The sequence below is a fragment of the Lynx rufus genome, unplaced genomic scaffold (genome assembly GCF_022079265.1).
Source record: "Lynx rufus isolate CCGP_SWC_20201006 ecotype Redwood Valley unplaced genomic scaffold, mLynRuf1.p SCAF_25, whole genome shotgun sequence".
NCBI classification, from domain to species: domain Eukaryota; kingdom Metazoa; phylum Chordata; class Mammalia; order Carnivora; family Felidae; genus Lynx; species Lynx rufus.
Window position 1 is genome coordinate 7701590 of NW_025814840.1, and position 12842 is coordinate 7714431.

The 12842-nt window shown below is 43.5% G+C and overlaps 1 protein-coding gene across 7 annotated transcripts in view; it reads right to left on the minus strand.

Moving 5' to 3' along the window:
• Window positions 1-12842, minus strand: part of RNLS (renalase, FAD dependent amine oxidase) — a 298200-nt gene that overhangs the window by 44792 nt on the left and 240566 nt on the right. For 6 of the 7 annotated variants that reach the window (XM_047088609.1, XM_047088608.1, XM_047088615.1 and 3 more), the window contains exon 6: window positions 8726-8901. In XM_047088609.1, coding sequence (XP_046944565.1) covers window positions 8726-8901 — 176 coding nt within the window. Of the gene's footprint in view, window positions 1-7422; window positions 8187-8725; window positions 8902-12842 lie in introns of those variants that run through there. The other variant, XM_047088614.1, reaches the window with a different exon arrangement.

A 12842-nucleotide genomic window follows, 5' to 3' on the forward strand; every position in this document is an offset into this window, starting at 1 on the left:
TTAAAGCAAAGAGAGTAATATTTACTTCCTGATCTGTCAGAATTGTCATGAGGATCAAATGAAAAGAAGTATAAAAGTGTTTTCTAAAACCAGAGCAAAAATGTTAACTATTATTTGTAGCTGACAGCAGCGAAAGAACGATGACAGAAGAATGTGTCATAATTGGGGGAAAGCCAGAGCTCAAGCAATTACTGGCAGTCGAGGGAGGTGTCTGAATGCCTGTGTTTGAATCCCAGTTTGGCCACTTCCCAGGGGAAGAGCCTCACACGAGAGACTGAGCCTCTATTTCCCCACGTCGTCTGTGCAATGGAGAAGCAGACCCTCCACAGGGTGGATGGAGACTGAGCGAGTTAAGTACAAAGCGCGATGAGCTACACAGAGTGGGGTAGGGGATGAATAAACGACTTTTTTGAGACACACACAGAGAGAACGAATATATATAGAATATATAATGAATACACACACACACACACACACACACACACATAGTGTAATAAAATGATGATGTGCACCGTCATGTTTCTAAAAATGCTATAAAAGATGATGGCAAAGACCAAGGTACAAACAAAGAGTGCACCTTTCACTCTCCTGCCTCTGGGAAAGTACATGTCTTGCTAGAATATCATGCTAACGTCATTCCCTTTGCCTGTTTGACTTCATTTTGTAGGAGTCAGCTCAAGACACATCTTCTCTTAGGAAACTACGAATTACCACTCTCACCTCAAACTGCTCTGCATTCAAGACAATATTATACACACCTTTCTTTCAGCAAATTGTGCTATATCATGGTTATCTGATTCTTAGTCAGTTTTCCTGATTATATAGGAAGCTCCTTGAAGGAAGGGAGCTGTCTTTGAGTCTTCAGAAAGCTGTATGATGTCTGATTTAGAGTAGGAGCTCAATATATGTGTGTGAAATGGAAACATGAATGTACATCATTAATTTCTTTAAAAAATTTTTTTTAATTTTTTTTTTAATGTTTTATTTATTTTTGACAGAGAGGGAGAGAGAGACAGAGCATGAGCGGGGGAGGGGCAGGGAGAGAGGGAGACACAGAATCCGAAGCGGGCTCCAGGCTCTGAGCCGTCAGCCCAGAGCCCGACGCAGGGCTCGAACTCCTGAACCACAAGATCGTGACCTGAGCTGAAGTCGGACGCTCAACCGACTGAGCCACCCAGGCGCCCCTAAAAAATTTTTTTTAATGTTTTTATTTATTTTTGAGACAGAGAGCAGGGGTGGGGTAGAGAGAGAGGGAGACACAGAATCCGAAGCAGGCTCCAGGCTCTGAGCTGTCAGCACAGAGCCCAATGCGGGGCCTGAACTCACGGACTTGAGATCACGACCTGAGCTGAAGTCAGACGCCTAACCAACTGAGCCACCCAGGCACCCCAAATGTACATCATTAGTTTCTAATGTGGATATAAATAGCGTATGTCAGCAAAACTTTTGTTTGCTGTTTGTATAGCATAATACTGATGTCTATCCTAAAGACCAAGGAGACTTACCCTTTATGGCAATGTGCTGGAATAGGGTCTATTTCTCTCAGGGTATCCACACCCATAAATAACATCCGCCATCAAGTTTTAAGTAGTAATACTGACTGCAGATGAATATATGCAGCATTTGTCCAGGAGAAATGACACGGACTGCTTTAAAAAGCTTTCTATAAAGCAACGATGCTCAAAATAATTAGTTCTTCTGAAAAAGCGTCACACTGAATACAGGCAGGATTAGTCTCATGAGTACTTAAGAAAAAATGATTTAATTAAATGCATGCGTTAAAACATTTAATAGCTCACAGAATATGGAATTTTGTGAAGAGGGGAAATCTCTGCTCATATAAACTTCAATTAAACTGTGACTGTACATCCCTAATTCAGTGACCAGAATTTCTCAGCCAATGATCTCACCTATATGCAGCTACCTCATAATAAACTGAAGCAACTCATTAGTTAGGGGCCAGTGACAAAGAGGTGGGAGATGACTCAATGGAATGCTTAGGACTGACACCTGTTACATGACTAGCTGTTGACGGATTGGGTCATGCCATAGTCCACTGATCCCGGAGGGCCTGTTTGGGCTCTCCGTATGTTACCGTAAACTTACGGCACCTCGGCAAGAGAGCTCTTGTGGCCGTAATTTCACTCCAGGAAATGTTGACTCATGGCATAAGTGTGCTAAACGACCAAACTCTAAAAAATGTGCAAGTTCGTCTGGGAACAAATGGCAAGAAGCTGAAAAATCCATAAACTGAAAAAAAAAACCGAACAACTAATTGACAAAGAGTTCCTTGCATCCACAGACATCCACCTCTTTGGTCTCACCTTGCTCTGATGTCATTCAACAGTCCTTATGGTGTGACCGTCACAGCCCCTGGCATTGACTCAGTCCTTCAGAAACATGCCTGTCCATAGCTATTTGCGTAACTGAAGTGGAGAGTGCAGAGAAGAGAGAAACAGAAAAGAAAGTAAGAGAAGTGAAAAAGGAGGACAGCATGTGGCCACGAAGAGAGGGAGTCAAGGAAAAAAAACAAGGGACGCACGAGCTAAGCTAGTAAGAAATGACCCCAGTCCTTCCCTTCTTCCTCTTGCCATCCCTGTGTAGTAAAACCTACTCAGAACTTGCTTTGTCCTGTCATCTGCAGTAAACGTTTTCTACTGTGTTGTCTCCTTTCGTCCCAACGACAACCGCTGTGGGGTAGGTTCAGATGTCACCATTCACACACAGGCCCTGGGGCTCCGAGCATCAAGTCTAGCTCACTCAGAGCACACCAGGCACCCAGCTTTGAACCTAAATCTGTCTGACTCCAAGGTCCAAGATCATAATCGCCTCGTTAAAAATCCAGAAATTATAAAGCACAGATATGGGGGGAAAATTACAGGACCAGGGACAGGATGAGCGATAGAGCATGATTTCATCGTGGAAATAAACTACAAAGCAACACACGGGATGTACTTGATTACTGTACAATGATTATTTCTTTTTCAAAGTACCTATCCTAGAAGGCTGTATGTTTAAATCTGTGACAGTGCACTGGCCAACGTCTTTGAGGTGTACCAGCTTTTTCTAAAATGTTTTTAGAATCAGCTTACCAGCCACATTAAAAACAGACAAATGTAAGTGTCTATATTTCTTGAGTTACATAAATAGAATAAAAACATTAAAGAAAAGTGTCAAAATTGACCATCTATTTTATTAAGAAAAGGTTTTTGTTTGATGTTTACTTATTTTTGAGAAAGAGAGAGAGACAGACAGACAGAGACAGAGAGAGAGAGAGAGAGAGAGAGAGAAAGACAGAAAGAGAGAGAGACAGAGAGAGACAGAAAGAGAGAATGAGCAGGGGAGGGAGACATAGAATCCGAAGCAGGCTCCAGGCTCCGAGCTATCAGCACAGAGCCCGATGCGGGGCTCGAACTCATGAACCGCTGAATCATGACCTGAGCCGAAGTCGGACACCTAACCGACTGAACCACCCAGGCGCCCTGTTGTTATTTTTCTAATGTTTATTTATTTATTTTGAGAGAGAGAACAAGTGCAAGTGGGGGAGGGGCAGAGAGGGAGAGAGTGAATCACAAGCAGGATCTGCGCTGACAGCCCCACATGGGGCTTGATCTCCTGAACCGTGAGATCATGACCTGAGCCAAGATCAAGAGTTGGATGCTCAACTGACTGAGCCACCCAGGTGCCCCTATATCTGTTTTTAGATGGGCTGTGTTGTGTGGTGGCTAAGGCCACAGGCTCTAAAAATAAAGCCGCAATAAAACGAGTATCACAATAAAGCAAGTCAAATGACTTTTTTTGGTTTTCCACGCGTATGAAAGTTACGTTTATACCATACTGTAGTCAGTTAATTATGCAATAGCATCATGTCTTTAAAAATGTACATACCTTAATTTAAACACATTTTATTGGTCTGAGCTTTCAGTGAGTCCTAACCACTGAGCACAGATCACCACAATAAATATAATAATAATGAAAAAGTTGAAGATATTGTGACAATTACCAAAATGTGACACAGAGACGCGAAGTGAGGAAATTTCACTGGGAAACAAACAAACAAACAAACAACCAGTGCTGATAAATTTGCTTGACCCAGCATTGCCAGAAATCTTAAATTTGTAAATAACACAGTATCTATGACACGCTAAAGCCAAGTCCCATAAAACAAGGTATGCCCGTATTTTAAATTTCTTTTGGTTGCGGAACGGGTTTCTTTGAGCGCAACACAAGACCGGGCCATGAGGGGCTCTTGATTTATGCAGGTCATACTAGTATAACGTTTATAGCAGGTGCTCTTAATGCTGGACTCGAGGGAGGACCTTGGGTTGCTTATAAATCCTCATAATTGTATGCAATTTTTGTGGTCATGTGTACATGTACATTTTGAAATGATGGGAACCTCCATGCTCATAGCTTTTATCAGGTTCTTAAAGAACTCATGCTTCTTCTAAAAAAATATGAATGGACTGCCACTGGGGAGAGAGAAGGCATAATCTCAGGGCAAAGGGCCACGTAAAGAAATGTAACTACAGAAGATACCTTATTAATAATCGTGCCGCAAAAGCTTAAGAGGCTAGTACGCATCCGTGTATTTTGTCAAAGATACCGATGTACTCGTTCATTCGCCACCTCCCTCTTCTCTTTCCCCTCCCCTTAAATTCCTCTTCTGATTGATTTCCTTGGTATTTGAAAACGCATTCAGTGTTTTGTTTTGTTTTGCTTTGCTTTGTTTTTTTTTTTGAAGAACATAATTCATGGGTGCGCTAAATAAAGTGGGGGAAAGGACCACTGGTATTTTGGGGGACTAAAGAATGTGGGGAAAAGCAGAGTTACTCACAAGCAAATCAGACATTTCCTCTAGTTTGAGAAAGGCTTCATGATGAGCCCCAGAACAAGGGAAAGCACAGCAAATAGGAGTGAGTTTCGGGGTCCTCAAACTGATTACCACGTCCCATCCAGGTATGCCGGAAGCCATTTTTAGTTATTACTCTCCTCCTGAAAGGGCTAATGTATCACACAAGTTACAGAAATCTTAACACAATGCATCCCAGCTTAGACATCAAGTTATACTAACTGGATAAAAGGTTCAATTATGGATGGCAAAGAGCACCAACGGGAAGACTAAGAACCAGGAAAACCTGCCATTGCTTCGCTACGTTTGTTCCAACCACCTATTCAAGCGTGTTATTCAAACCCACATGGGGGGCACCGAGTGGCTCCCAAGTCTTTCACACACGCCTTCCTCCTTCATCCGCCTCTTTTCTCCCGGCAGAGCAGCGCCCACAAGAATGCACCGTTTTCTTACTCAAGACCGAAAATTCAACTTCGTGCCTTAGGAGGAGGCCATCAGCAAATCCTCGTCTGCAGGGTTCTATGAGCAGAGTCCCAGGCACGCCGAGGGCATTTGTTAAGTGCTTATTGAGTAAATGAGTAGCCAAATGAATAATGAGCAGACATCTTTCACTGCCCCCTGCCACCGTGGGCAAGTCACATTAGAGGCAGCCCTGGGCATGGGAGAGCAGCCACTTCCTGGGAGTGGCTTGAGCCCTAAGGGGTGATGCTCTCCCCAGAGGTTTGATGAGGTTAGGAGGTACTGCCTCCTAAAGGAACGTACCGAGGGAAGTCTGGGGGAAAGAGGGTGTGGTAGACAGAAATCATGCTGCCCCTACCAAAGATGGCCGCATCCTAATCCCCAGCATCTGTGAATGCTGAGGGAGCATTAAGGTTGCAGCTGGAATAAGCGTTGGTAATCACTCGGACCCCGGATGGGGAGATTTTCCTGGATTATCTAGGAGAGCCCAAAGTAATCACAAGGTCGTCAAAGGAAGAGTAGGGGCAAAAGCGAGGGCCACAGTGACGCACAACAAGGACTTGACCGGCTGCTGCTGGCTCTGAAGGTGCGGGAAGGGCTCCGAGCCAAGGAATGTGGGCAACTTGCAAAAACTGTAACAAGCAAGAAAATGGATCCTCTCCTAGAGACCACAGAGAGAAAAACAGCCTGCCCACACTTCAAAACTGGTCTTGAACTTCTGACCTCCAGAACTTAAGGTAATAAATTTATGTCGTTTCCAGCTACTAAGCTTGTGGAGGCTTGTGGCCACAGCCGTATGGCACAGAAGGTCCGTGAAGAGCAGGGAAGGATGGAGAGGCTGGGAAGACTACCTTTGTCATGACTAGTCATGGGACCTTAGGGAGGTCATTTCATGGTTTTCTCATTGCTAGAGTGGGCTAAAACTAGCCACCTCATCAGACTACTTCCGATATTAAATGGGATCACATATCGCAGTGGCCCAGCTCCTGGGCTGTCACACTGGGTACTCGTCATTGCTCTCTTTCCCTCTTCTCCCCTCCCCTTCACAGCCACTGGGTACCAGGATGCAGCGCAGGGACAGGAAGAGAAAAAAAGGGAAAAGATAAAATGAATGGAGATAAAGAGCCAATCCCGAGGGGTCTAGGATGGGGAATCCACACCACTCACCGCTGCCTGGTGTAGGGGACACCCATCCTGTGGTCTCTCTAGGGTTTTGTAAGGTGAGGGTTTGGGGGGCTTTATCATTTGGCAGAAAGGGGGTAGAAAAGGAAGAGGCTAGAGTGTGAAGGATAGGAGATGTTTGGGGTGGAACAGGAGAGGAAGAGGAAGAAAAGAAACATAGGGTGGGATCCAGGCTGGAAGAAAATAGGGGTGGGATCTCCCCATTATGGGGACTACACTGCTGCTCAGAAATGAAGGGAATTTCCAAACAAGTTGGTTGTTCCTCTTTCTTTTTTTGTCCCTGCCCCTACACAATCCTCCCCTTCCATTTATGCACATGGTAGACCATAGTCATGCACATACATCCATGAACTTGTTCAAGGTAGCTCAGGTGTTCCTGGACAGTGAGGGAATAACAGGTGTTTACATTGACGTCAGGTTTCAAAGGTCATGACGGACCTTTGAAAAGCACCGGAGAAATGTTCCCTTGGGAACAATAACTGAAAACTAGTTGAATCCTATTATATCTCTGGACCTGTCATTCCTATTCCTTTTTCTAAGGTGGTATGGGAGATTATCTATCTATCTATCTATCTATCCATCCATCTACTTACCTACCTACTTAGCTACCTATCGTCTATTTCACAATATGGGCAAGATTTCTGCCACAAATGACAATGTTATGCTTTGTACCCTCAGGCTACTAGGAGAAGGGTAGAAAGGAGAAGAGTAGAAAATGCAAGCTTCTAAGTTTAAATGAAACAGCTCACTCCCTTTTAGACTCTGCAGCCAATGTAGATTTCATGACACAGAGCTGTAAACGCACTGGGACAATTTCAAGAGAGAACATCCAAATTGTAATAAAAATCATTGCTACGGCTTGGATGTACTTTGTGTTCAGATATTTTTTTATTAAATTTTGTGATATTGCACAACTTTGAATAGGTCATTTTGTGGTTAGGACAAATCTATTTCTATTAACGCATTAAATTTGAAGACATAAGGTGGTTTCAGCCCATCTCTTAAGTTTATTATTTTGCAGAAATCACAAGAAGAAACTCACAAACTATTGTTTCTTTTAAAGGAGTATTTATAAATTGCCAAATGACTGTGTAATGTATCTAGCTTCAAATTATACCGACAAGATGATTTCCCTGTCTTCTTTTTCAAGTCAACCTAAAATGGAATTAAGTATCACTTAAAGACATTAGCTATTGGGATCTTTCAATGCTTTTTAGAAGGAAAGAGGAAAGTCTTCTAAACTGACCATGATCTGTTTAAGTAAATATTTTCCCCAAAGGTTCACTGTATAATTGAACTTGAGATGACACGGGTAAACACACAGACATGCTGTCATATTTTAGGAAGTAATTTACCATTTCCTCTGATTTTGGATAGCCCTTTAAAATATACAAAATCTGCTGCAATTTCTCACAATAACTGCTTTTGGGTAACCAATAGTGCGGATAAATTGGTTAATCAAAAGGCTCAGAAATCTTGGGGAAGACACGTCACCGCTCCTTTTCTCCCTCTGACCTTCACTCCACTATCCCCAATGGCTTTACAACGGAGTTTACAGATCAAAAGAGTTTTTTCTACAAATACTCACAAACTTCTGTTGGAATATGCAGAGGTTGTCGCAAAAGTCAACATTTACTTAGAGTAAAGAGCTTGAAGTCTGAGCCAGTAGAGTCATCAGCAGGTTGATCAAACCCTGAAAAACAGCTTGCGTAGCTGAATTCTACAGGTATTCACCTTTGTCCCCCAAAGAACCCTGCTTGCGGCAGTCAAAACCAAAGTGGGAACTTAACAAAAATGAAAATTGTGGTAGCGAAATACACTAACAAGGTTAATCTAACACATTGCAAAAAATTGGGGAGGTTCAAGTGGTTTCTATATAACCACAGTACTGATTTAGAAAAACCCCAGAGAAACAGCTGCATTTTGATATACAACCTGCCTTGCTTGAATAGGAAACCCCGTATTTTCAGGGTGTGTAAGTCTTGAGATGCTAGTCTTTGAACACAAGCCCAGGGGAAATTGCGTGCATCGCTTATTGGGAAATAACAGGCTAAAAAGACCCGTAGAAGTTCACAGCCATGTACGAGGCAAACAAATATTTGCCCCAGAGATCAGATCGTCCATTTCTTTTACTACAGAGTGGCAAAGATGAGAAAAAAACATCATCAGTTCTGCTGACCCAGTCGGTTTGCTTAAGAAAACTGTGCCCATACCCCTGGATTCTCTGATTACCTGGGAATATCTCCATTTCTGGCATTTGGTGACAACTGGTTGAGGCAGACCTGGCAAAATGCTTTCCAGCTGCTGGTAGATTAGCTCCCGCACGTCCTCAGTGCTGTGCTCCAGGTATGTGACTGCAAATGGGACAGTGGTGTGAACCACCAGGGAAGGTCCCACTTCTGATGACTCTGGTATGAGAGGGACACAAAGACGCACCTTAAAGCGGGTAACACAGAAGCATCTGTCAGCGTTTCAAACCGGGTTTAAGAGTAAATCGTTGTAATCAGATAATACCACAGAAGAAAAACAGAGTCTAATCTCTGACCACAAAACTGGGCTACCTCTGAAATTCAAAGTCAAGCTTCTCCGAAGAGAACAGAGTTACGATGTTATTTCATTTCATTTTTCACTTCATTTCATCTTATTTTTTTTTAAAGTGTATTTACTTTTGAGAGACAGAGAGAGAGAGAGAGAGAGAGAGAGTGCGTGTGTGTGCGCGCACGCACAACTTGGGGGGAAGAGCAGAGAGAAAGGGTGAGAGAGAATCCCAATCAGGCTCTGCACTGCCCACACAGAGCCTGACACGGGGCTTGATCTCACAAACCACGAGATCACGATCTGAGCTGAAATCAAGAGTCGGACGCTTCGCTGCTGAACCCCCAGGCACCCCCCAACATATTTTAAAGAACAAATTTTAGGTCTTGCTAAAAAACTGGAAGGAAGGAGAAGAAGAACACCTAATAAGTTCTGCCTTGGGTATAATCAAATTTATCAGTGTGTTCATCTTCTCTCATCCACTAAATTATACGTTCTCTAGGCAGAAGCTGTTTATCACGTATAGCTTATATTCTCCTTAAATTCTGAGAACAAAGTAGATGTGCAGTAAATATGTATTCATTTTATGTTAAATGGATTGCAAAATATTTTGTTGAAAGTATATTAGAATAAAATATCTTAGGGATGCCTGGGTGGCTCAGTGGGTTGAGCATCTGACTTCGGCTCAGGTCATGATTTCACGGTTCGTGGGTTTAAGCCCTGAGTCGGGCTCTGTTCTGACAGCTTGGAGCCTGGAGCCTGTTTTAGATTCTCTGTCTCCCTTTCTCTCTGCCCTTCCCTGGCTCGTGCTCTGTCTCTCTCACTGTCTCAAAAATAAATACACATTAAAAAAAATAAAATAAAGTAAAATATCTTTACCACATAAAAAAATCAAGCTTCTCTCTAAAAATGGGCTTGACCTCATAGCGTTAAGAGAAAAAGCTCCCTCATTCATGACATGGAGATACTTTCCAATTTTGGTTGCCGTCAATTTTTTTTTTTTGCTATATTTTCGTAATTTCAAATAATGTACATCCACTTTGTACCTTTCACTCTTTCCTAGAATATAGAAAATCAAACGAAGTTTTAAGCTGAAAGCAGAGTGACCAAGGCATTAAAAAGTACAGTCTTGGCAGGAACGTTAAGAGTTCGCCTGTTGTTATTATTTGTTTAAATCACACAGAAGAGGAAGTTGGGAGGAAAATAGTAAGAGATCTGAAATGCATGAAAACAACATTAAGATATTTGGTTCTTCCCCCCACCCCTTGCCGACACAAAATATTAATGTGTATAAGGTACTGATAGGGGTTGGCAAGCCCGATTCTGAACATTCTAATTTAGGATTCTAAAGGCTACGGCAATGATCTATTGGAGGTTGGCTTGTACGGTTTTTACACATTAAAAAGAAAAAAAACAACCCGTTGAACAACATAGGCCACTTGCTTGCTATATGCCCACTTACTCTCTTTACCTTTCAAGGTTTTTGTTTTGTTTGCTGTAAAATAAGAATGTTAGTACCTATCACACCAGTCTGCGGTGGGGACTATGGAACGTAATGCACGTGAAGTGCTCGCCACGATTTCTGGCCCAGAGTAGGCGCTTCATAAATGTGAGGTATGAGACGAGAAGCAATAAACCAGATATGTACAAAAGAAAAAGTTCTCTGGTGTTGCCCAAATGGTGGGTGTGCATTATCTTTTTAAGTACTTCACTTCTTCCACTGCTCGGAGCATACTGGAGTATGAATTTTACAGCAAAACACAAGGGAAAGGAGTCCCAAAATATGCTGTAAGCATTTGAAAGGGAAGCGAGTGCTCCTAAATTTTTTTATATGCGTGAGGCGGGACAGCTGGCGTCAGAATCCGTGCAGCAAATACAGGGGCAAGGAGACCGTCCACTGTTTTCACCTCACCATAGCTGCAACAGCTTGAAAGAGGAAGCACAGGGACCATCTCTGAACATTCAATGTTTAACCAGCCAGGGTACATTCTGCAGATACCTCACAGAGGGGAGGGTCAAGGATTGCAAAGCCTCAATGCCTGTCACCCATGGGGCTCCGGGCTGGGTCAGTCGGTAGAGCTTGGGACTCTTTTTTTTTTTTAAATTTTTTTTAACGTTTATTTATTTTTGAGACAGAGAGAGACAGAGCATGAACGGGGGAGGGGCAGAGAGAGAGGGAGACACAGAATCTGAAAGAGGCTCCAGGCTCTGAGCAGTCAGCACAGAGCCCGACGCGGGGCCTGAACTCACGGACCGCGAGATCGTGACCTGAGCCGAAGTCGGACGCTTAACCGACCGAGCCACCCAGGCACCCCTTTTTTTTAATTTTTAAAAAAAGTTTATTTATTTTTGAGAGAGAGAGAGGGAAGGGAGAGAGACAGAGAGAACGAGCAAAAGAGGGGGAGGGGCAGAGAGAGAGAGGGAGACACAGAATGTGAAGCAAGTTCCAGGCTCTGAGCTGTCAGCACAGAGCCTGACGAGGGGCTTGAACCCACAAACCAGGAGATCATGACCTGAGCTGAAGTCGGGGGCTCCACCAACTGAGCCACACCCAAGTGGTAGAGATTACTTAAAAATGAAACTTAAAAAAAAATCCCGTTACCCATTATTGCCTCAGGGAATGTTATTTACGTTACCAGGTAATAGATTCAGAAAGGCTTGTTCAACAAGGGGGTGTCAATACCACCCCTCTTCCATAAGGTACCACATCTTCCCGCAGACAGAGAAAACTTCTGGGTGCACATTCTGATGCACAAGAGCTGGGGTTCTGAGCTCACTCATCGATGGCACGCTTCCACGGACAGTGAAGGCTAGCCGCGTGCTGAGAAGCTGGAGGGTGCTCCCACCCAGCTATGTGTTCTAGGGGGGCTCGTCAAACTGCCAGGGGCAGCGATGGTGTTTTGCCAGACTCCTCCCATTTAGCCATCCAGTCCAAGAAGAACAATAAAGAAGGAAATTTAAGACCCAAGACGAAACAGTTCTCGCATGGCAATGAGAGAACAACCTAGTTGCTTGGTTTTATTGAAATCAGACTGCAAGTTTCGAGAATTTAGATCAAAATTTGAATAGCTGCAACCTAAAACAATGCATTTTAGGGAAAAGCACCCTCAACCCCCAAATGAAAGGGTATTTTTATAGAGGCTGAAGTCCAAAAACACGAAGAGCCGACCAGCGTTTAAACACAACGAACGTTTGGAAATAAGAGCCCGGTAAAGAGCCACAAATGTGGTAACAAGGATTCAGAGCGTATGGTCATATAATTATTATTCTTTGGCCACCGGGAAGGCAATGTTATCTTTCCTTTTCTGCTCTTCACTCAGTTTAACATGCACAACACTTTGCTTTGGGGATATTAAATGTAGTCCACAGTAAGGTGACAACTATTTGTGTATAATGGGAGATCAATGGCTTTCGTCCGCAGAGAAGTTCTTTTTTTTTTTTAAATTTTTTTTTTTCAACGTTTATTTATTTTTGGGACAGAGAGAGACAGAGCATGAACGGGCGAGGGGCAGAGAGAGAGGGAGACACAGCATCGGAAACAGGCTCCAGGCTCTGAGCCGTCAGCCCAGAGCCCGACGCGGGGCTCGAACTCACGGACCGCGAGATCGTGACCTGGCTGAAGTCGGACGCCTAACCGACTGCGCCACCCAGGCGCCCCACGCAGAGAAGTTCTTGACCCCAAGCATCATAACAGCCCAGTGGTCGTGGACAACTTAATCTCTCAGGCTTCACCTCCTTACGCCAATTAAAAGGGAGCAGTACTACTTACCTTATAAGGCTGTCGCAAGAATTAAATGCGTTAGGACGCATACAC